The following is a 24,968-nucleotide window of genomic DNA, read 5'->3' as shown; positions in this document are numbered from 1 at the left end:
GAAAACAGCAGACAGTGAATGGATTTAACTGCTTAAAGCAATGGAATAAATTAAAAGCAGCATATTTACAAAGAGCACTGATTACATAAAGGGCATTGATAGTGGAACAATCAATCAGCTGATGATTGATTTTCCTCAGACACAACAGGGTGACCGCTCCTCACTTTCTCTGACTTTCCTGCTACAACTACACAAACTCACACACACACACACACATTCAAGCTCACCCACATACAAACCAGTGAGTAGCCAGGCCAGAGTCCAGCATTTTAAACAAACAGCCATTGAACACCAATGAGGTCATGGATTCACCGCCAGGCAAAGAGCTTCAACCACTTGTCGGCCCAGTACAAAACTAGTCTGGGGGAAGAAAAAAAAAATCACCCGCTCACTGACAGATGTGATGACTGAGTGAAAGGACAGGGGAAGGTTTGTTGTGGATACGTTCAGGCTTAAAGTGAAGCTTTACAAAGAGAAGAAACACAGCAAACTGTATTGGGATCATTGGAAACATTTGTTTTTGACTCCACTGGACTGTTTTATATGGAATCCTGCCTCCTTCATTTGTGCCTGCTTTTTCAGTTTTCAGTTCAAAGCTGAGTAGTCATAAAAGAGTTACAGCACAGCACAGAGCTGGGATTTTCCCAAGGCAAAAGCTGATCTCCCGTCCACCAATCTGGGACTAAGGAGAACAGCTGAGCACCGTTAAGCACTAACTAAAGCTCCCAGGCAGCTACTCTTCCCGTTCACCTCTTTGTTACTACAGAAATGTCTTGGGAACTCAAAACAATCCTTCTTTGTGCTTTGACGGTCTACATCACATCAGTGGTGGTGGGTAAGTGGCCTGTGAAAGAAGGAGGCATTTTCCTCTTCTTCTTCTTCTTCTTCTTCTTCTTCTTCTTAAATCTCCTGTCAGAGTACAATGGAACACAGTACAACTACATACTGTAATATAATATTATGAAATAATTCAGTTCTCAGTTAATTACAACACATTTAGAAATCGGACATGATTTGGACCATATAAATGATGACTTTCAGAGATAAATACACTGAATTAAGGATCTTGTCATCTAAAGTAGGTCCTTTTTTCTATCTGTGTATGTAGAGTAGTGTTTTGTAGAAAAGTGATGTGGAAGCAACACTTTACTGTTGCAGGTAGTTTATGTGAAGCTAGTTTTAATACTTTAGACTGTATACACTCAGGTAGTTCACTCAGTAATGAGCTGTTAGAAAAATATATTGGGGTAAAAAGTACAACATTAACCATATCAGTAACTGTACTTAAGTACAGAAAGTTAATGTCAGATTATCTCTTTATGTAACATTGTGTTGTGCCATCAAATACACAACACGTGAGCTTTTATTTTATGTTTTACTGTTTGATCTCATCATGTCTAAAGGATTTAATGATGCATAAGGCAAACAGTAAATATTCAGACCCAGTCATTGTGTAATATGTCCTTCTACTCAACCAGGTGTAGAGGAACAGCAGGGAGATGAGGAGTGTGCCGACCTCAACAACACCACATGGCTCGAGTACCAGCAGCAGAGAGTCAAACTGCAGGTCCAGTACCTGCTGCTGACAAGGAGCAACATGGACTGTGCACAAATGTTCAGCCAGGAGTCTCTCGGCATGCCGTCCTCCCACTTCAACACCTCCCGCCCAACCAAAGTCATCATCCACGGATACAGGTAAGTAGAAGATTCTGAAAATCCTTTTTTCCTCAAGCGAAGGGAGATTTCATTGCCTTTCCCCCATCTAGTCTACATCAGACCAGGTCTAGATGAATCCTTGACCAGTCTGTCCAGACTAGATTAACAGGGAGAGAGTAAAGACTTTAACATATAATTACAGGTTTATTCTATTTGTGAAATATAATAAAGGTTTAACATCTGAAACTGTGTTTTTAACTTTTTCTATAGTTTCTGTAAGTGAGTCCTGTCCAGATATGACAAGTCTAGGTATAGGTGTTTGATCCAGACCTGGTCTGATGTGGACTAGATATACAATACGTGGTGAAAAAAATGGGGAATCAATTGCTCAGTATTGTTACTTAACTTTCCCCTCAGTGACCTCAGTGTTTTTAACTTTTGGTCAGAGTTACAGCAGTTTAAGTTATTCTCACGACAGACTAACTTAAACTCTAAACTTAAACTCACAAAAAGTAGACTGTGGGCACCAGCCTTCTAATTACAGCTTAAACAGCAGCTTTAAAGGAGTCAGAGATACAGTTCATCTAAGTCTATTGTCCAGGCAGTCTGGGGACATGCATGTAAGGAAAAGACAACAGGTCTTCAGCTGGGCAAATGGCTTAATCACCTACAGATGAGACAATATACTGACAAATAATCCTGTCAGGAATCATGATCTAATCTCTAAGTACGTCATCTGCAGAGTATTTTCTAAAGAAATATAGATGAGCAGTAATCAAAAATAAAACATAGAAATACATACAAACACAAGAACAGGAAACATACCAGACAACATGAGAGTTGTGGCTGAGGGTAATCTGTTGGTTTTTTTTTTTTTTTTTAATGTTTCACTCTCAGATCATTTGCTTGCTTTTATCTCTTCAACTGTCTCAGTCTCAGGTCTCAGTTTTAATTTTCCTCCCTCTGTCTCCACCTGCCCCAAACTACATGCTATATCCCTTCATTCGTGACATCACCCCACCTCCACCCTCACAGAGCCCTGGGCAGTAAGCCGTCCTGGGTGAAGGAGCTAGCCCAGGCCCTACTCAGGGTGCAGGATGTGAACGTGCTGGTGGTGGACTGGGTCTATGGCGCCTCCTTCGCCTACAACCTGGTGGTGGAGAATTACAAAGAGGTGGCACTGCAGATCTCGGTCCTCATCAACCAGCTGCAGGTGAGAGAGACACCAGACAGAATTCAGAATTCCCTCTTGTTTCTACTGCTACTAATAGTGTTTCATCTTAATAATAATATCAGTTAAAATTCTACAGAAGCAGTCAGAGCAGCAAATTTATGGGACTCTTACTTCTACTCTTACTTCTTGATATTAGTGAGGGAAAATGATCCATTTCAAATTAGTGAGGGATTTCATTTTTGCTTTTTCAAATTACTGGAAGATTCAAGAGAAATTTTGACTAGATCAAGTTGTCTAGAATGTTTTCAGGCTAAATTAGAAATGTATTTATGCTATTTTTTATTTTTATTTTATTTTATATAGAAGCCATGCTTCTACCACTGCTCCTGGTTCTGCTCATAGAAATTCTCCAGCTGAAACAAACATGAAGTGATGCAGCATCTGAATTTCACTGTTAAAACAAAGACAAACAAACAAAGCCTCAGATTAACACACGGTAGACAGAGACAGAAACAGTGTCTGGTAGAAATAAACATGACTGAGATTGTGACCATCTCGTCCAACAGGAACATGGATGCAACCTGGAGTCATTCCACTTCATTGGGGTCAGCCTCGGGGCGCATGTCGCTGGGTTTGTGGGGACTCTTTTCGAGGGGAAGATCGGAAGAATCACAGGTGTGTCTGTGGATCAGTGTTTTACATGAGCGCAGTCTTCTCTGACGTTTGAATGTTATTGGAAACGCTGCACTTTTGTCTGATTGCAGATTTTTTTTAATAATAAAATAAAATAATAAAACCATGAGGTGAACAGAAAATAAAAGGTGCCAGATGTTGTTATTCTGTTGCGTCTACAGGAAGAGTGGGAATGACAACAGGCCAGATAGTGAAGGTCTCCACAGCTCAGAAGTCTCCCACATTTGCCTGCGAATGTGAGGGTGACCTTGGAAGATTAGTGGGGTTCTTCAAGGAACAAACGTCACTTTCATTAGAGCCACGCTGAAGCTGTGTGGAGAGGTTCACTCTCCTCGTCCCCAGAACACATCGGCCAACACAATACGCCTCTGTTCACTTGTTTATATTGGGTCTTTTTGTCTGAGTGGGGAGACTGCTGTGAATTTAAATGGGCAATTCAGATGCTGACTGGAACTTTGTCATAACAGAAATATACAGTAATAAGAAATATATATTTTAGAGGTTCCTTTTGAACACTAGTTGTGTGAGTCAGTAAAACTCTTTTTCAGTTCTAGAAAGTTCAGGAGCTTATTAAGAACTACAAAACATCCTTTGGTTGGTGCATTTCTGTTTTCCCTCTGCAGTCTCATGAAGGTTAGGCAAATTAAGAGGAAATGATGGGAGTGGTGAGACAGCTCAAGTTAGGTCAAAAAATATAAAAAACTTTTTTTAAATAAAAAAGGATGTATATACTAACAGGGAGAAAGAGGAAGAAGCCATTGTTTCATGGGTTGTTTTTTTTTTCATTTAGTAATGTGATTTTTGCATTCTGACTGAATTTAACCAAATATATCCTATATTCATTTATTTATTCATTCTCGCAGCTGCTGTGTATCTCAACTCCAAAAACAGCAGCTTTTACTCTGCATGTCGTTCAGTGCAGTGAAGCTCAGGCCAAGTGCTGTCTCATTTAGGCAACCTGTCACCACAAAACCAAAATTGAACATGAAGCTGCTGAGATAGAACTGCTGCTAAAGTTCCCACGTTATGGCAACAAACACTGCTTTGAATTGAAACATAAAAGCACTGACCTACGTAACACCACTGTCACTGACTTTAAATAAACCAAAAAATAATCCCTTTAAATGATCATTTTCTTAACGTGGTTAATTCATTTAATTACCATATAACAATTTGACCATTCTAACTGAGTTTTCCTCGTCCTTGTTGTCCAGGCCTTGACCCCGCTGGACCCATGTTTAAACGAGCTGACACCTTTGACCGGCTGGACCCATCTGATGCTCAGTTTGTCGACGCCATCCACACAGACTCTGACTGTGAGACTACTTTCATTTACAGCCTTAATATGCTCGTTTCTTTTCATTACCACCATACTGCAAGAGGCAGAGTGTGTATTGTGCGCTACAATAGAGGCCATGCAAAGTATATTTTGACCTCTGTGTGAGAGAGGCCAACAGATCAACTGGACTATACAACAATATTTAATATAATTAACAGTCAAGTACAAGTACTTTCTTTTCCTTTCATGCCATTTCTATCTTTCTGAGGGGAATACTGTGTTTTTTACTCCACTACATTTATTTACCAGCTTTAGTTACTTTGCAAATTAAGATTTCTGCATACAAAGTAGATGGAGAATTTCTAGAATTTGACATTTTGTTATAAAAAACAAAATTAAGAGTCAACTAATCAATTACTCAAATGACAGAAAATGAATTGGCAACTAAATTAATAATCCTTAAAATACAAACACTTCATAGTCCCAGCTGCTTTTACCTTTAATTATTTGAATGATTTAAATTTATTTCAAATCATTTTGAGGTTTGGACAGTTTGGACTGAGCTTTGTTACTCAGAGCACAGGGTCATTTTTACAAACAATACAGTCGATTAATTGAGAAAATAATCAACAGATTACTCTACATTAATAAAAATAAATGCATCATAATAATGTAATTTAATACTATATACTGTTAATATACACTTACAGAGGCCATTTTTCTCCATTGAGTACTTTTATTTTTAGTACTTGAAGTATGATCATACCTACATACTTTTACTTTAAGTGACATTTTCAAGGCAGGACTTTTACTTGTAACTATGTTTACAGTGCAGTACAAGTACTTTTACTATTATTATCAGTACTTTTACTGAAGTAAAGGAACTGAATACTCAAAAAGTGGGTTTCTTCTGAGAGTCATTTTCTGTCATTACAGGTGTTTGAGGAGAGATAAAAACACATTTATTGCAGAAATTGAGCAAATTGTGTCTAAAGTCAACAAGTAAACAACAACATGATAAAACACACCGACTCAGGTGTTTTGCTGTTTCCAGCAGCCTCATGACTGTTAGTTTATTGAGGCTAATGCTACCAAACTTACTGTGTAATTGACAGTCTGCTGATTTTACACTTTCCTTTTTGTACTACTGTTGCTCTATGCTTTAGCACATCACAGATAAAACAAATATCAATGGTTACTGTGGCCACTGTTCAGGAAAAGTATAGTCGCCTTTTAATCAGTCCAACTAATGTTATATAAATATTCTGAAGAGGTAGTTAAAGGTTATCTGTGTTCATGGAGGTATTGCTGGATGCACATACAGCACTAAAAACAAAACTATCAGAGACTGGGGTCATAAAACAAACTTTGACAATAAGAAGTAAAGAGCAGCGACAAAATGTGTTAAATGAGATTTTCTTGTGCATTAGATTTTGGCATCTCCATTCCTGTCGGTCATGTGGACTTCTTTCTGAATGGAGGGAAGGACCAGACTGGATGTGCCCGCTCCAGGTTTGCTTCAAGTAAGAGCTGCTGTGTTTGTTGTTGTTTTTAAAAATAATTTAAATTAATTATTTTTAAATTTAAATTAATTTTAAATGGTCTGTCTGTAAAGTGCAGCCCAGAATATTTGCTTTTTCATCACAAAGTCATAAAATGCAAATTACACATGAATAGATTTAACCCAGATTTTTTTTTTTTTTTTTTAGTTTTTTTTAATGTATTTCAAATTACTATAGTTTTGAAAATGATAGTCTTCAGACAGCTGGCTCCCTTAGTGTTCCTTTGTGTTGTCAGTTCTCATCTACTTTCCAGTGTATGGTTATGTGATATGTGACCACATGAGGGCGCTGCACGTCTACATGAGCGCTTTGAATGGGTCCTGCCCGTTAAAAGGGATCCCATGCTTCAACTATGAGAACTTCCTGAGGGGACAATGTGTGGACTGTGATGTCTTCGGGGGGACATGTCCAACTATAGGTAATAATACATAAATACTACTTTGATGACAAGTCTTTATTGCATAAATTGTTATTTATGTTGTATTATCTGCTTTCTGAGTGCACTCAGTCAGTGCGTTCACGTCATCTGTCCTTTTATAACAAACTGACATTGAAAGTTGCTATTTAAGTAAAATGGACAAATTGTACACCATCAGCAGTTTTTCTTTTTTCTTTCTTTTATATATACATATTATTCATTTGATATTCATTATTAATATATTTTGTCTCTGTTTTATATACAGTTTTACTATACATGTCATTCTCTCAGTTCAGTTGGATTTTATGTCAGCAACTAAAGTTTGATTCAGTAAGGATTTACCAAAACTGTAAATTAACTTTTGTGACATTAATCTCAAGTCAATTTCTACTTACATACTAGCTTTTTCAGAACTTTCAGTCATATCTTTAAATCTCATATATTAAATATTATATGATTTACATTCATTAAAAATAAAATTTACTTTAAATTGTCTTCAGTGTTGTAGAAGTTTAGAAATAGACAGCATATGTTTGTTTTATGCATTATTCTAACAGAAAAGCAAAAAAAAGGAGACAAAAGAGGAACATTTACTAATGATGATATATCAGTGTTGTGTAGTGTTGTAAATCTGGAAGACTGCTTTTGAGCAGAGATCTAAAGTTGAATCTTTTTTCATCTGAGCATAAAATTGAAACAAATTAATTTATTCCATTTCATTTATTCATATCAGTAAATATTTGACTGTATGACAATAGCTGTGCTTAAGTAACAGTAATACTGACAGTAACAGACATAGCTGTGATCATAATATCATCAACAGCAGTGGTAACAGTGACAGACCCAGAGTGACTGGTTTCAGTTATTTCTTTCAACAGATTGATGGATTATCTATAACTGCTTCTTCATTTACAATCACAGATGAAGGACACAGTAACTAGACCTATGAGGGACAGACAGGGTGATGAAAGTCAACCCATAAAGGAATAAAATATAAACTGGGCAGCCTGTTTGATACTCTGTTGAACCTCAGTATCACCAGCAGATATGACATCAGGCTGCACTCATGCAGCAGCTCTGGTTTCGTCACACAACAGCTTTTGGCAGCTTCTTATCATCTCAGCCTCTGATACACTGACACACACTGATACAGTGACACAGTTAATGTAAATGGAGCCCTTTTGATTTGTGACGTACATACTGGAGGCCTACAGTATGACCCTCACTCACTCTATGTGTGTGTTTCAGGTTTATCAGAAAACAGTGGGATAGCCTTATCTCCAATCCCCAAAGAGCAGAAGCTGTTCCTTCTCACGACTTCTTCTCCACCTTTTTGCAGTGAGTATTTGTGTTTGTGTGCAACAGAGAGAGAAAAACTGTTTTATAATCACTGAGAAATAAGTGTTTTCCTCAGTGTTTAGACTGAGGCTGATGGGTTTGAATGACAGTTTTGGAGATGGTACAGCTGGGATCACCAAAGTTTTACCAGTTCATATTTACAGTATGGAATATTAATGCCTGTACCAAATAAGTGATAATTCAGCTAATAGCTGTGTATATATTACTGTGAACACAGTGCAGCTGTGGCTGAGCACTTAGAGCAGGCAGTCACCGGGTTAGTTGTAGAAAAGCACTGTATAAGTGCAATACATTTACCATTTAAGCCAAATTTTAATCTCATGGTCATGGAAGATGAAATGTCAAGTGATCACCAAATTTATTATAATTCAGATTTATTCATGGAAGCCCATTCCCACCAATGTGAAGAAAAAAAGAGATCCTGTTAGTCATTATAATGAGAAACCTTATATTTATTTGGATCAATTGGATTGGGATCAGAAATGGAATATAATATAATATACATTTATATCTACATAGGGAGCAGGTTCTCTTCCATGTTGCGCCGCTATGTTTCTACAGTCGGCCACATTGGACTCCTCACTTTATAGATGAGTCTATGTTTGTGTAGTTGATACCAATTAGTCACCTGATGGGCACTTTAGACTCTCCAACACACTTGGAAAGGGAGGGGGTATTCAGTTGGTTGTCTTCTGCATCCTCACCACTAGATGCCACTAAATCCTCCACACTGCTCCTTTAAAATAATGACTTACTATCTCAAAATTATGACAAACTTTCTCAAGTCAGGATTTTGAGGTACATGTTTCCCTCTGTGTTATTCTCCTGCTAAGCTCATCACATCCTGCTGGAGCTGGAGGTTTCTGCACTGGATAAAAGCGCTGAGGTGGAAGTGACGCTGAGGACTGAGAACCTGGGGACAGAGCATACGCTCAGGCTGTAAGTACCATCATTTTTACTTTTTAGGAGGGGTACCATAGCTCAGGATAATACTGATACCGGTTTTGTTTACGTATCCCAACCTGCCAGGTTGCGCATTACCTGTCAACTGCTTGATTTTACAGCTAAAACAAGAAATCAATTAGTCGAACAAGAGTTAGTTAGAAGTTAGTCAGCTTCTGTTTTAAAAGTCAATTTTAAGTCATTTTTTAAACATTCATTGTGTTAAGGTTTTGGTCAGATCAAAGGTAATTTGAGGCATTTGTCACCATTTCCTGACATGCACATATACCAAATAGTTAGGTGAATAATCACGAATGGGCAGATTAATGGGTAATGAAAATAATAGTTACAGCCCTGTAAAATGTAACCTCTGGCACAAAGTCTGTGTGAAATATCTTTCATCATCAAAGACAATGATGTGAGTTCCAGTTTCTAGAATATTAGATAGTTTGAACATAACAAGGATGAAGGACGAGACACAAGATGATCAGTGATGTTATTGTTGAAACTGTCTATGATGGTCCTTTGTTTAGAGATGCTGAAGGATTGAATTAAATCAGTGACTTTGTGTCGATGTCATGGAAACATAAACACCCACAAATGTGATGTCTAAAATTCGCTAGAGAGGAACAAAAGTCCAATTAAGGTTTTGTTTAGCAAAATCTAAACTCAGCAAAATTCAGTGTGGCAGTTAATTCTTACAGACTCCCTCTGTTCAGCACTGGTTGACAGACTCTGATGTAACGCCCTCATCCCAGAGCTGGTACTGTAATCTTTTTTATTCTCCCCCTAGAAAAGGTGAGTGGGCTGCTTCTATTTTGAGAGGAGAGGTTCTTTATGTTCCACTGTAAAGGCCTGGCCAGGTGCAGTATACAGAGCAAGATACACTCTGAGAGAAAAAAGTGCCCATGCACAGATTCATTCAGTTCAGGCTGCCTACATTGTGTGGACACTATATATTTTTGCACTTTTATATTTTTTGCAATATCTGGTTTAAGGCATGCAAAAACTTTTTTTTTTTCATGCACCGGCCAATTTTGATACTGTAGGCTGTTTTGCTTCCATGTCAACATGTCTTTATTCTTCTAGTTAGCCCTCTAAACCAACATGCAGCACAGTGTTGTCTGCACCATGTCATCATTGTAAAAGTTGCTCTCCCCTGCACAGTGGTGATGTAATTTCCTTTCTATAAGTAGTGGTTTCCGGTAAAATGTGCAGAACAATATAGTTAAAGCCCGTTTTCTCATAATTTGAGCCAGAAAGTGGCACTTACATTCACCCAGCTTTCCAGTTTAATTCCCATCTGTATTCTGAAGGTTGTTGCAGAAGGTGTATGGCCTGATCTATATAACATTTCATTACCAAAGACGTGGCAAAAATATATTTTCTGATTTACAGGAATTTTGAACCTGGCTTTATCCAGTGGTCACATTTCTGTTCTGGAAACTGCAAATCATCCCAAATTTAATGAGATAATGCAGAATGTGCATATTTAATCATAAAATGTCAGTAGAACAGAAGTATGCCAAAGAGATTTTGAAAAAATATGGAGAATGAATTAGTGATTCACGTCTGTGGTTGTCTCGTCTTTTTTCTTTTTCTTTTTTTGGTTATGACATCATTGCATGCAGAATGTGAAATATGTGTGTATTTCAGTCAGACATCTACGACGGTGTACAGGACGGTGTTGGCTCATCCTGTAGCTCTGTGTGAGATCGGCTCCATCGAGCTGAAGAACACTGGCGCTCGGTTCTACAGACAGGGAGACATCCACGTCAAGTCTGTCTGTCTGACTGAGTTCCCCTCTCTCAGGTACGGACACACACATATTGTTCTATATAATGTTTATGTAAAAAAAATTGGTATCAGCTGAAATATCACAGAAAATGGGGAGAGAGAGAAAGAGATTACCTATCATCCATGTATACACACCAACACTACTGACCACCACACCTCATAACAGGCACTCATGACAAACTGGGAAATCTGAACCTGTGAACCCTCACGCCCAAAATGTGAAAGAATCATAGATACAGTTTCCTCTTTCACTCTCCCTCTCTCCTCTCTCCCTCTCTCCCATGGTGCATGTGGAGTGTGTCTTAAGTATCAGGAACCCTGAGGCCCAGGTGTTCCCAATAAATGAATTCCCTAACAAAGACAAGCCAAAAGAGGCTGATTCATCACATTTCTCCAAAACAGGCGTGCATAATATTGTGCAAATATGCAAACTGTATAAAATATTTGGCACAATATTTGTTGTATAGTCAGTTTTCACACTCATCTACTGAGATGTCAGATAAATAACTGATAAATCAGAGCGTCTTCTCTCTCACCCCGAGTTTCCTCTCTATTGTCTTAAAACATTTTTTTTAAAGGGCTAAAATACCAAAATTAATCTAAAAAATAAAAGGAAAAATAAAAACAGAGGCTCCACCTGAACCACTGGTTCAGTACCACATAGACAGAATTTTTTTTTTTATTTATTAGTTTCTTTCTTCTTATGAGGTTTAATATTTAAATTACATGTATACTGCAGTAAGTGTGTTTGTGTTGTGTGTTTTTCAGGCGAGAGCAGCCACTGTGCGTGAACAACATCAATGTCAGGCGAGGAGCTCCGTGGTCTCATCACTTTGTGCAGGTGTGTGGCTTCTTCTGAGGAAAGAAAGAGATCCAAAAGAAAAAAGCCTACCCAGTGCATCTACACTGAGGTCACCCATGAGTACCAACATAAAGTCAGTCTTTTTCACCACCAGGAAAAACAACAGCCAAAGAACCACATTTTATTCTGGATTCACCCTGCTAACCAACTGTCAAAATGCAGTCTGTAGTGCAGCCATACTGTTCAGTTAATCTACTGATATTACAACATCAAGACTGTCCTGATGGTGAAACAGTGAAAAAAGAAGTGATTTGCATTTTTATTTCTTATCACAAGAGTTTAATTTTGGTTGTTCAAGTTTGCCTCGCAGCTTTTTCCTCTCTCTGTTCCAGGAGACCAGACTTTTTTTTTTTAGGGATTTTAGCAATAAACATAGTAATAACTAACGTGACTTTGCCTGTTGATATTTGGATGTTTAATCATTTTTCTACAATAAAATGGAAAAAAATTAACTGAAATAAAAACTGGATCAATGTGCATAGAGTACTGTTATTAAAAATTTCCTCAGTAGCTATGACTACATTAAGACAACAACGTAACAGAAAACACCTTGATGTGTTGGTATGCAATCAATGTCCACAAATAATGAATTCCAAACTGCTTATTAAGATCCAAAAAGCCTTTATTATGGTGTGCATTCAAGATGTTGGTCTTGTCTTTATCATGTGGCCACAGTAATAAAGGCTTTTTAATGAAGCAGCATGCCTTGACTTTTTGGGGATATTACATAAATAATTTGGAGTATAATCAGAATTAAGTGTTAAGTGGAAACACTGTGGATAGTCACAGAAAACACACTACAGCTCACAGCTCACTGCACACAAAGAGCTTTATGGAGAAATCTTGGCCCCATGAAATACTTTTTGAAAACACTGACTTCATCATTTTTGTCCCATCTCTCCATTTTGGAAGTCAAAAAGAGACTAGTAATGCAATTCACAGTAGACATGTGTGTGTTCAATACTTAATTAGTTACAAAAGTAAAAAAAATAAAAAGTAAGATGTAAGGAGTTCAGATGAATTTGGCGTCATGCTCTGAGAATCAGTACAACAAGCTTGCACTCATCTCTGACACTGAATCTGACATGGTGTGTTCAGGTAAATAAACTAAACATGCCTAACAAAACATAAAAGTGAAAAGGAGAAAATCTACTCAGCCAACTTGCAGATTTTGTACTGATAATATTCATGCATAGGTTTGGAAAAAGTCCATGAAAAGTTATACAGAACTAAATATTTTCCAGATCTTGAAAGGATGAATAATTGAGTATGATGTAGATGTTCCTCTTTTTAGCGGTTGTACAACATATTGATGGTTTTTAAACTGATTCATAGAAAATGTGCAGTTAAATATGTGTGGTTAAATCAGTATCCATTGTACTGCTGAGTGTGAATGATTTGTGAACAAACAGCAAAAGTCAAATTTAACATCAAATCATGTGAAGTCAAGTCCAAATCAAACAATCATGTATTCAACATCAAATATTAGCGAGATGAAAACCAAATTCATCCGTTTCAGAAACATACAATCCATTTTTATGACACAAAATAACATTTCAGACATTTAATGTGCTGGTAAGTGACAGAGTGACGGCTGTATCTCTTTCCTGTCTTAGATTACATCATCTGCAAGTCAACATCGTCCATATTTTATTGGACAGAGTTTTCTCTCTTACAACAGCTACAGAAATAAACTAGTGGCTGCTCTTTGAACACTTGAGTGATTTGTTCAGTTGTTAAATCATTCATTTTATGAATCATATCTTCATTTAAATGATGAAATATCCAGAAGTTTCACATAAATTCAGTAGATGTGGTGGATCCTCCTGCTTTTCAGAGCAGCCAACAGATTTTAAGGCAGATTTCAGATTTCAAATGCTGCTCGAGAGCCTTTACATCAGAACAAGAACACGTTTGTAATTTTTGAGCATTAAATTGTTAATGTGGTTGTAAAATATGAGCCCCAGTTGGCTTTTGTGTCACTCAAACTGTACTTTGAAGAGAGAAAGAAGAGCACACATGCTCAGGACTAACGATATGAACAGAGAGCGAGGAGGAGACAGCGTCATAAACGAGTGACATGTGACACATTCATACTGCTATACTGTAAATAACATCATGTTTCCAGGAGACACTGATCTCACAGTTTGGGAGTGTCAGTGGGAGCCAGCGGTGCTCTGCCCCTCTGAAATCGAGGCTGGTAGATCCCTGTCACCATCACCTCCTGCAAAGACAACAGAAGCTTCGTTTAGGAGATGGTGGAAGAAGAACTCAGGTCTTTTATTTGAATGAAAGTAGCTGTTCTTCAGTGTAAAAATACTCTGTTACAAGCAAACTACATGCATTCAAAATCTGAGTAAAAGCAGGGAAGCATGAGTATCAATATTTTATATCAATATTATATAATATTATACTTAAAGTACCAAAAGTACAAGTGCTCATCCTACAGAATGATAATATAATGTAAAATATAGAACCAGGAACACAAGCTACAGGCTACAGCAAGCTTTAAAACTCCACAATTATATCAAATTCTCACACAAAAAACAAGTGGCAAATACTGTTAATGCAAGTTACAATAAGAACAAATATGTTCCAGGCTGGATGTCAGTTATCCTCCTACAGGCACTGTCTGCTAAGCCACATGTTGCCATCTAGTCTAGCGAGGTGAGTAACACATATTAAAACAGTGGACACTCACTCATCCTGTATTTATAATGAAGGCACAAACAGAAAATGTTCATACTAACACATACGCTCATAACCTCTCACACAGCCAGTGCTGTCCAATGAAACGAAGGGGCTGCTGAGCCTCTTAACATCAGCTGTAGTTCAAGTATTAGAGCTAGAGTTTTCCACAGGGGCACCACAGGGGCACCACTACAAACAAAGACACAAATAATGATGAAAATATATATTTTGTAATTGTTTAATATTTAGAGGCCATTTGTCTGTTTGTCTTTGGACCATCCTGCCTAAACAGATAAAGCAGAGTTAGTTTCTTTAATCAATGACAATGAGAATGAGAGTATGACAGAAACAAGGTTGTGTCATCTGCAAACATATTATGTTGGACACATTTGGTAAATTATTTATAGAAATAAGGAATAAAAGGGGACCAGAGGTAAACAACATTATACTGCACTTTGTGAGAAAACATCTTAACAAACTGTTTACAGTTACAAATATAATGTTCTGTCCATACAATTCCTGTGTTAAGAAAACCATATTTCTGCAGTTTACATAATAAATTGTTGTGATTTACTGTATCAAATGCTTTTGATAGATCCAGACATAATGGTACAAGTGCTGCTGTCAGGTGAAGCAAAGCCATGTAAGGGGATCTGTCTTTATAGAGGCCATGCTGATGTCTTCAGGTTTGAATTCAATTAAGTCAAAATCCTTTTGTGTACAGATTTAGTAGTAGTACAGCCAAGTGCTGGAGCTGCATCATTTAACTTTTTTTGCAGTAAATAAAAATATTTGGTTCAGGCTCACTGGACTGATCCGTGCTTTCAGGCAGTAAGAACCCAAACACTAAATATCAACTCTGAACTCCCTGTGTCCACATAATAAATCTGTTCCACATGAGTGTGAGTGTTGAGAGTCGGTGCAACATGGCAGCTCTAGATGCATGGCATTCCTCTTTAATTCTGACAGACTGATGCCAAAGCCAGACTGCCGTTTCAGACATATATTCCAGACTTTATTTCTTAATATTTTCTGCTGAAAATTCATTGTAAACTGCTGACATTTTGCTGGTCACCCACACATATGGACTCAGAAATGCAAGGATTATCACAAATCTGTGTTTAAGGCTTGAGAGTTTGGAGGAATTTGTTGCGGTCTTGTGCAGACGCATGAGGTCTGAGTTGTTGGCCTCCCATGTCTGAACTGAGGCTGTGTTCCTATACACTGGGATAGATTTGACCTACTGCTTCACAGCTGCCCTGCAACCCAAACCCAACACTGACCCCTCTATCCAGCTATGAAATGTGATCCTCCACCTGTGACTGGGCGAGGGCTGCTTTTGGGATGGTGGGAGGGCAGGCGGGGTGACAAGCACATAAGCAGGCACATAGCCAAGTGGTTGGCACACTGGATTACTGGCATGGCACTGAATTTTTTTGGACATCCCCTAAATTTCCAAGCTCTAATCCTAGTCAGATAAGGACACAGCTGTTGCCCGGTCAATCTCACCGCTGCTCTGTCGCCAGTCACAGTGTCGAAACCTCCCGTCCAGATCACCACACACAAAACAGAGCCACACACAGGACATGATCAGCTGTCTGAAACAAGCATTCACACACACACACTCATTTGCAGTTAAACTGTTTTCACTGGGCAGATCGCCTTTATCTGACTGGACAAATTAAACTCTGCTACTGTTCCAAACATGGCCGTCAACTTGAGACTGGCAGAACCAAAGCAAACAGCTGGCTTGCAGCTGGTATGGAGGGAATTTTAATCTTAAAGTATTGTTGGGAAAATAGAATAATAATCCAGATTTCCCCAAAGCTGAAGAGGCTATCAGCAAAGAAAACTATAGCATGAAATAGTTTGGCAGTTCCCTAATAACCATTACATCAAAACTCAGATTAATTGTACATACGTACGTGAGTATGTCTACTTTTAAATGCAAAAGACCGAGCAGCCAGAGCAGCAGATACTCAAAAGATGAATTCTGTAAGAGCAAGCCATAAAACAAAATAAATATATCAATCTCTCAACATCGCAGCAACGTTTTTCTGTTCACAAATCTCACCAGGGCTGGACATTATTCAGTAATATTGCATATTTTTAATATCAAATCATTATTATATTATATTTCCACATCAATTTGACATTTAAGAAAAGGTTCAGTTGTCATGGAACTGTAAGTGTTCATATTCCCTATACTGAGTACTATCAATTAAAAGCAGTAACATAACGTTGTAGACAATCCTCCATTAAATGTACAAATCTTCAAAATCATGGTGTTCAAAAATGTACCTAAGTTACAGTAAAGAAATAATGTTATTTATTATCATTCCTGGTCCATTAGCAGATTGTATAGCAGCCTTTTAATGTTGTAGATGGTTGAGCTGGATTTCCTACTTTATATCTTTATGTATATGTATTGAGTAGTTTAATTTATAGTGATTTATCATTTTTTCTTAGCTAATCATATGTTTTGTGTTTGATATCTAAGTATTCAAAATAACTATAGCAATAGCTGTCAAATAAATGAAGTGGAGTAAAAAGTGTATTATTCCCCTCAGATATAGCTGAAATGGAAATACGCAAAATGGAATTCCGCCAAAAATGTACCATACTTGAATAAATGTACCTGGTAAACTTCCACCATTGTAACTGTAATATTATCAGAAATCTGTAAAGCAGTATAGGAAAATAGTAATATTCATTTTCTAATGATTTCAGCCTTATTGCCCATCCCTGTGTCTCACTACAAAGCTGGGTTAGTAAGAACTGTGCATTGCCAGCCATCCATGCACGCACACCGCCCCCCGCGCCACACTCTGCCCAGGTGAGGTACTTACATGTAGCTTAAGTGGTGACCCAGTGTGTTAGCTCCAGCACCCTGCCCCTCTACCTCAAATAATCCCTCTCACTGCCATAATCCATTAAGGAGCCCGCCACATCAGCAAAGTCCTCCAGGACCAGGCTGGTGGAGTCCTCACCAGAGGGCAGCTCCGGGTCTGATGCCCAGGGGTGCTGATAACGGTCATGCCGGGGGGCCTGGGGTTCATCCAGGTGGGTCTTCCTTGGTCCATGCAGGTGCGGCTGGGGGGGCTGAGACTGGGCTGGATCAGACGTCTCGTAGGCTGGTGCTTGGTCTTCGTCTTGCTGCTCCGTTTGTTGATCCCTGGTGATGCCACCATCACTGCAGCTGCCGCCTTCACTACCATGCGATGAGGGGGCCAGCACGTGGTAGAGGCTTGGCAGACGGATGTCCAGCAGAACGCCACTCTTAATGTAGAGCTTGTTGTTGAGGTTGTAGAGCTTTTCTGCAATGTCATAGCCCAGCATGACAGAGAAGAGGCGGGCGATGTAGCGTTCCTTTGATATCAGCATATAAAGGCGGCGGCGACGCCATGAGATGTAATGGGAGTCCTCCTCGGCTGTGAGTGTCACCTAGGGAGTATGAATGAAACAACTGAATATCAGCGTGCAGCATTAGCATTAATTAAGAGTTATGTTTGTTATGTATCCAGCCGATGAATCAAAGCCCAATATTCCCTCTTTTAGCTCTGTTTCTGCAGGAAATATCCAGCTCTTTAGCTGCTAAATGCTCCACTTTGTTCACCAAGTGCACCCCCATTGTTGTACTGTTATATTTCCCTGACCAACAGTCAGTGGCAGTAATATGCAAGAAAACATAGCAGTGCACCAACAGAGGCAGTGAATAAAAAGACTATTTAGAAAACACGTATGTACGGGGCCACTCTGGTGACATTTGAAGGTAAAAAAAAATCCAAATACCAACAAATTAACAACAGATGACAGAGATCCTCTTCCTTTGCCATGACTGTCTAAATGTGTAGCAATGAGATCACTAAGTCATGGCCACGCTTTAACAAGTTACTGACAGAGGTATCATCCTTAGCCACTTACAAACGAGCAATTTTGACTCTTTTTATTAGCAAGAGACACTTGATGGACAAAGAATAGGCTCTCGTTCCCAAACAATGATGTAAAATATAACTACAAATATTTAATAAGGTAAGACATGCACTGAAAACATTTGTTAGACGTCAAGGATATACACAGTGAATAACACACAATATAAATATGACTTTTTGTTGCAGCCCTACCTTCTGTCTCATTGATCCCTGAAACCTTGTTAAGTGTAGAGACAAACCCTGAAGGTCCAACAGGACCTCCTGGACCTGTTTCTACTTTAACAGAACTAATCTAAAGCAACAGGATATGTGAAAGACAAGAGGAAAATTGCTTTCCCCTGTTCACAGAAACTACAACAGTGTCTCCTGAAATTCAGTACCTGGAACCTTCCCTCCTCATTTGGTCTGATAGACTCCCACTCTGGAGAGTCGAGGAACTGGTGGCGGTGGATGTAATGCAGGAACTGTCCCTCCAAAGATACACTGATCCTGGGAGACAGACAGAGAGGGAAAGATAAGAGGTTAAAAAGAGAGACGAGGATTAGGAAGTGATAATGGGAGCAGAGAGAGAGCTGGAGGTCACTTTGCAGGACCAGGCTAACATGTTGGAGGTAAATATTAGCATACATATCTCTGTTAGGGCAGCTGTGGTTGGACTGAGCTTCTTAAACAGAACATTTTCAGAAAAATTTATAATAGCAAGTTTCCTCTTCCGTCTTTCTGCGCATGGAAATCATAATTTAAGATATCAAGACATTCCTCCTTCAGAGGAGAAAATAAAAGAAAATAGCTTCCTCAGACTGAGATAATCCAGCACACTCAAGATTTCATCAGATTACGTCAAAAGTTTCTGTCAGAGTTTGTTTTACTCTTTACTTTACAAACGATCTGCTTCATATCAATCACCTGACATCTACAGAGAGAAATGGAAGCCTCCTCCAAAATAACTTCCCTCCCCCAAACTTTGTCCCAGTCTTTCTTATGCCTTTGTTACAGCAACTGCCTCTTACATAGGCTCAATAATTAAGATTTAATGAAAAATACAATTGCCAGTCACTATAAACTCATAGAGAAAATACAGATGTAGAGAATCATAAATAGGCAACAAGTGTAAATAACATAATGTCTGTTCACTTTAGAGACAATTACTATGGCAGTTTAAAACTAGTAGACATCTTTATTTAACTGGGTGTTAATTAATAGCTATGTTGCTGTGAATTGTGGTATTAATTACCCTGTAAGGCACTCACATTGCCAGGGGTAAGGATTTCTATCAGGGAGTCCCATGCTAAAAATGTCACAGTACTGCCAGTACTGTACTTTGTGGTGTATTGTTTATAGCCAAAAATATGTGGACACCTTTTGTCTTTTGGTCTGGGGCTTGGCAGTGTGTCTCCAACTTTGTGACAGCACTTTGAGGAAAAACCTAACATGACAATGTTATGCACCAAGCCAGGTTTAAGAATAAAAACTGTCCTTAAAATGAAGAGAGTTCCATATGTCTCTCGAGTTAGATACTGACTGTAATTCAGAAGGACAGCCAAGCACAAAACTGTAAGGATTTTAAAAGAATACAATATGGCAGGTGTGGGGTCAATCGAAAGTCACAATGTGTCTTCTTGCTCAGGCTACACATATAATCACATATAATACACCACAGCTTTAAAAATCATTATCAGCTTTTTGTTCATTTGCTTCTTGTTCAATTTGGCTTTTATGCCTGGAGCTGTCAACACAGTGGCCAACATTCAGTTTAAGGTAAGAGGAGCGGTCAGCTTCCACTCTCCTGTACTAAGTACAAAGATATCATTTAACCAGCTGGCACTCTGCAGGGGGACGGCCATACTGGTGAGTCACAGACAAAAATACTTTGTTTACAACATTTCTCTCATGTAGGCTCCAGGACTGCGAGATCTAATGCAGCTCTACTTTGAGGATGTTTGGATGAAGAGGATACATTTCCTGTAAGGGCTAACATGCTGCCAACAGCCTGAAAGAGTCAAAAATAGAAATCCAGTCCTGGAGTAGCCAGTTAAAATAGGAGATTTCTTCACTGTATTATGTTTGTTTTTGTTGTTTCACTGCACAATGCATTAAACCAATAAATACTACAATATATATCTGTGGTACAAATGGATGAGTACTTTCTGGTTTAATCTAAAATTCTGTGCCACTAAGATTTGCAATAAAATACCATTAACTTTATCCAAAAAATAAAAGTCATACAATGCAAATGGGGAAATAAAAACTACATCTAATGTGCTTGGTCACGAAACTCTCAAATTACACAGAGGCTGTGAGCACATATGGATACTAGGTGGACAAAATAATATGACCAACATATTCACATGATGCATTTTTAAAGAATAAGCTACCCAATATCATGTAAAATAGGTAAAATTAGCTCCACCTTGACCACCTTGTATGGTCATGATAATTGAATATTACATTATAACTACACTTTGAAAGGGACCAGTTGTTTTTGCTGATGTCCAGTGGTTTAACTTTAACTCATCTTGTTACAGTGATGTAGAAGTGTACTCCAGGAGGAGTCAGTGCACTGTGACATCACTGCTGGGTGTGGTAGTTTTACTTAAGATAGCTATGATCAATAGTTTCATATTAACAATTGATCAAATAACTATCACTCACTGTTTTGATTTACTGTCACTGCTCTCAAAGCATAATTTCCAGCTCCACCGGGCAGCTATTTTCACCAATAAAGCACTGAAAATGAGCTGTACTCTACATGCTTAGCGCCAGCCAAGTAGAGTTCATAACTAGCGGGTCAACATTTAGCAGCCAGATATTTCCCTCAGGAGATGGCAGAGACCAACAGACTTAAAAGTGAGTAAATATCGCACTTAAATTCATAGATTGGCCATAAACACGACTCTAAATGAATGCTATTGCTGCTGTGTTAACAGCTGGATCGTAAATAAGAAATTGTTTGCAATTTCAAAAGTGCTATATATTAATTTTTCGGGTGCAGTGCATACATGTTTTGACCTTGTCTATACTCCAAAAGAGTTTTCCAGCGAGTGTCCATGTTTTTCCGACTTCCTCAACTGGAACATTGTCAACTTGTGGGTAACATCACTCCCAGTTCTGAGCTCCGACCTCTGACATAAATGTAACATACAAATAGTAAACATTAGCATTAACAGCTCTTTACTTACCAAGAGCTTCAGACACTTTTGTATTTACAAGGCAAGAGTACAACTTCTGGTCATTTTGGACTGAGGGGAGACACTACAACGACTCATTTTTGTGGTATTACGAGATGGGCTGGGATGGGGCTAGCTGGTTAGCATGCTAACTTCAGTAGAAGAGAAGAAGTGATAGAAATAGAAGCGAAACAAGAGTTAACACTGGCGTTCTGAGTTCTCAGTTGGCACTGGCTTTCCACCACTTGAAACAGCTCTTGTAAATAAACAGCTGTTAATGCTAATGTTGGTTATGTAGTGATAGCGAAAACTTACATACAGCACCTTTAACTGGAAAGGTGATAATACTGAATGTGAGTTTTTTCCACTGCCTCCAAATGGCAAAAACATTGCTTTTTACAGATTTATGAAAAACTTCAAATGCAGGAGGTTTACATGCACATCATGATATTGTAACTATTACTTGAGTATGTTGGTTGTATTCTATGGAAGACAGTTAGAGGTGGTGGTTTGTATCATGTTGTACAGGTGGGTAGATGTACACACACATGCCCAGACCAAGACACACACACACATACTCCCCACCTCCCAGAGAGCAGGAAGGAGAGCTGGTCAATGGGCGTCTTGCCCTCCACAGCATATGTTTCCCCTGCCTTCAGCTCCACCACCTTATTCTCAAAAGCACTTGCTATCTCCTTGAACACCTGGACGGGCACGCCCAGTGGCAGGTAGACCGCCTGGTAGAGGGAGGTCAACTCCTCACTGCGTATGCCCTCCTGGTGCAGCCGGAAAAGGAGGTGGCAGATTTGAGCGAAGCAGACCAGCAGCAGAAGCAGGTTCCAGGTGAAGACGTCCAGGCCGCACATCGTTATCCACCCCCACACGGTCAAGCACAAGAAGGCCGGAGTCAGGAAGCCAAAGATGAAGAGGCACCCGTAGGCCCCGCTGCCTCCCATGTAGCCCAGGAACAGGATGGTGTTACCCAAATGGTATATGGCTCCCTCTGTGTTGTTGCTCCAGCCATCGCACAGAGGGGCAAAGACCAAGTTGTCCAACAGAGTCGAGTTGTCTGTACTCATGTTTGAAACTCTTCAAATGGCAAGTTTGAGAGGCTTTTGATGCAAAACAACAAACGTAACCAAAAAGACTTCTTTCCCAATGAAAATTGGTTCTATTTCTGTCCCACTTAAAGTTTTCAATGATATATTTTTGTTTGAATTACAGCTTGATCAAAAATAAACAGCTAACACTGACCAAAAATGTCAGAAGCAAATGTTTGTTCCCTTGGCGTGCAGTGGAAAATTCTTCAATGTGAAGAAGTTCTCACGGATCTATTTGTGATAGAGAAACACAGCTGGAATGGGTTTCTTCTTCTCCTCTCATTATGTGTCCCTTCCTCTCTCCTCTGGCTTTCTCGCCCCTTCTTTCCCCTCTGTCGTCTCTTTTGCTCTTCTCCTCTGTCTATTTCTCTCACCCACCAGCCTGCACTGTTAGAACCAACAGCTGGAAGAGAAGGGACAAGGGAGGGGGGTTTACAAGGGGAGGGGTGTGGGGGGTGCCAGTGGAGCCCTAGAAGGATAACCATGTTTGGAATTGAAACCCAAGGAGGAGAGAGTGGTGGACGGAAAGCAGGCCTGCTACTTAACATAACAGAAAGAGAGAGAGAGGCAGGAAATGGGAGGGAGGAGGGGGATTATAACAAATATCTTTTAGCCACTCACAGAGTGTCACACACACATTTTTTAAAAAGTTCCTCCTTCAGCTGAACCTTATGAGTCTGGTTTTCCTCCAGAAGAGTAGCTCTACTCATGCATATTTAGAGACACTGAAATAAGTGGGATGACAGCACAGGTCAGATTTCAGGTACAAACACCCACCACCACCTCCGAATGCCCCATCAGCCAGGAGAACTCTCAGCTTACAGGGACAAGCCCATCTCAGTCCATTAGCAATTTATCTTCTCTGCTTTCATTTTCCTTTCTTTTTATTAGTGAACAAACATAAACAGACAATATATTAACAGAATACAGACTCAGAATGGGAAATTAAATGCATATTAAGCAAAATGAAGGCCCTATTCAGAAGCCAAAGACGTGTACTTACAGAAATAAAAATCAGTAATAAATATGAATAATAAATATTCAGAAGGAAAATAGATTGTGTTGTATATGTATGTATTGAGCTGTGTGATGTGGGAGGAATAGAAAGTGAGACACATTTTCTTCTGTAATATGTGAATACTACAAACTGAAGATTCAATAGATGAAATATTTTCCTATGTAGATGATAAAAAAGTTGAAAGTAACTGCGCCTCATAATCAAAAGAATTCATAGGGATGGGATTTTTAGTTTAGTCTTAGCTTTGTTTTTTCTTTTTTTATTGCAATCAAACATGCTTTATTAGCAATCTGTGAATTTCGATGTAGACAGGAAAGACTGAAAATTCCTGTTATAAGAATATAAGAAAACATAAACATAAATCAGACACTGGGCATGTTTTCTACACAACTCCATGATTAAAAACTTCTTCATCAGCAGTTAACATAGGATGTAAGATTTAAGTGTAACTTAGCTGATGTTGACAAGACACAACCAGAAACTACGAGCACATTCATCATGGACAGAAACTGATATTCAGGTGTCATCAGGTGTTCCCATCAGGCCCATCTTGTCAAATTAGGTGATGCATGAGTGCACAGATACAGAGAACAACTGACAGTATTAAGAAAGCCTTGAGTTTTGAAGGGTATTTGCATAAAGTTCCATAAAAACTGTTCTACAACATATAGATAAATAATAAGAACATTATTTAACATGTAGATAAATAACAACAATAAATTTTACAAAAATATTTTTTTTACTTTTGACAACAAATTGGATAACAATTTAGAGCTACAAAAGAGACTCCACTGATATACTAAAATATTCTTGCTCCTAGAGGTGAGAAGCTTCTTGAGCTTCTTGTCTGGTACTAAGATATCTTTAGTACCAGACAAGCTCAAAATGACTCAAAATTATCAATAAGCCTGATTCCAATTGCTTTTGTTACACTTCTAAATTCAAGAAATTGCAATGAGGGGAAGTCAGCTGCTTATTGAGATGTGAAGTAAAAATAAGTGTTGGGACCACACAGTGTACACAAACACTCTGAAAAATGGGAAGTATATATGTATAGCCAGCAATTAACCACATTTTTTTTAAAGTGATGTGATGAATAATGACGCTTGCAGAAAACACTAGATGTATCTCAATGTTATCAGCAGGTTTTTGCAAATGAATGTGTCAAACTAGATGTCCACTGGCCAGGCACACTTCACTAACACAGTGCAGAGAAAGAATGCAGATATGTCAAGTATTGACTTTGCAGGGGCAGGAGTTATTTTTAAGCCTAAGTGCATACCAGGGACAGCAACTGTGGCAAGCAATCGTTTTCACA

At 38.7% G+C, this 24,968-nt stretch overlaps 3 protein-coding genes across 5 annotated transcripts in view; 1 reads left to right on the top strand and 2 right to left on the bottom strand.

Moving 5' to 3' along the window:
- The window catches only part of LOC108902477 (cytochrome c oxidase copper chaperone), a 40,133-nt gene that overhangs the window by 11,900 nt on the left and 3,265 nt on the right, over nt 1–24,968 (bottom strand). The window lies entirely within an intron of this gene.
- pla1a (phospholipase A1 member A) lies at nt 278–12,219 on the top strand. 2 transcript variants are annotated; one of them, XM_018704329.2, is made up of 11 exons: nt 278–835; nt 1,479–1,695; nt 2,692–2,869; nt 3,397–3,505; nt 4,738–4,839; nt 6,233–6,325; nt 6,618–6,782; nt 8,031–8,120; nt 8,975–9,080; nt 10,740–10,895; nt 11,649–12,219. In XM_018704329.2, exons 1-11 carry the CDS (start codon nt 769–771, stop codon nt 11,737–11,739), a joined length of 1,374 nt encoding a protein of 457 aa, XP_018559845.1. In that variant the 5' UTR covers nt 278–768; the 3' UTR covers nt 11,740–12,219. The 2 variants fall into 2 exon arrangements, with proteins under 2 accessions (XP_018559845.1, XP_018559844.1); XM_018704328.2 differs by having other exon boundaries at nt 6,600–6,782.
- On the bottom strand, nt 13,193–23,027 carry popdc2 (popeye domain containing 2). Of its 2 annotated transcripts, none has more exons than XM_018704330.2 (4): nt 22,118–23,027; nt 18,746–18,854; nt 17,283–17,877; nt 13,193–13,966 (listed from the first exon to the last, which is right to left on the bottom strand). In XM_018704330.2, exons 1-3 carry the CDS (start codon nt 22,609–22,611, stop codon nt 17,332–17,334), a joined length of 1,149 nt encoding a protein of 382 aa, XP_018559846.1. In that variant the 5' UTR covers nt 22,612–23,027; the 3' UTR covers nt 13,193–13,966; nt 17,283–17,331. The 2 variants fall into 2 exon arrangements, with proteins under 2 accessions (XP_018559846.1, XP_018559847.1); XM_018704331.2 differs by having other exon boundaries at nt 17,424–17,877.

This window comes from Lates calcarifer, linkage group LG1, assembly GCF_001640805.2.
Source record: "Lates calcarifer isolate ASB-BC8 linkage group LG1, TLL_Latcal_v3, whole genome shotgun sequence".
In the NCBI taxonomy this organism is placed as follows: Eukaryota; Metazoa; Chordata; class Actinopteri; family Centropomidae; genus Lates; species Lates calcarifer.
This window is presented reverse-complemented; position numbering and strand designations above follow the sequence as displayed.

Excerpts from the sequence above, each read along its gene's own strand:
- popdc2 (XM_018704330.2), bottom strand. The coding sequence starts at position 22,611 with ATGAGTACAGACAACTCGACTCTGTTGGACAACTTGGTCTTTGCCCCT. Across the intron at positions 18,855-22,117 it reads TCCTTCCTGCTCTCTGGGAG|GATCAGTGTATCTTTGGAGG; the intron begins GTGGGGAGTATG and ends TCTGTCTCCCAG. Across the intron at positions 17,878-18,745 it reads ATGAGGAGGGAAGGTTCCAG|GTGACACTCACAGCCGAGGA; the intron begins GTACTGAATTTC and ends CATACTCCCTAG.
- pla1a (XM_018704328.2), top strand. The coding sequence starts at position 769 with ATGTCTTGGGAACTCAAAACAATCCTTCTTTGTGCTTTGACGGTCTAC. Across the intron at positions 1,696-2,691 it reads GTCATCATCCACGGATACAG|AGCCCTGGGCAGTAAGCCGT; the intron begins GTAAGTAGAAGA and ends CCACCCTCACAG. Across the intron at positions 9,081-10,739 it reads ACAGAGCATACGCTCAGGCT|TCAGACATCTACGACGGTGT; the intron begins GTAAGTACCATC and ends TGTGTATTTCAG.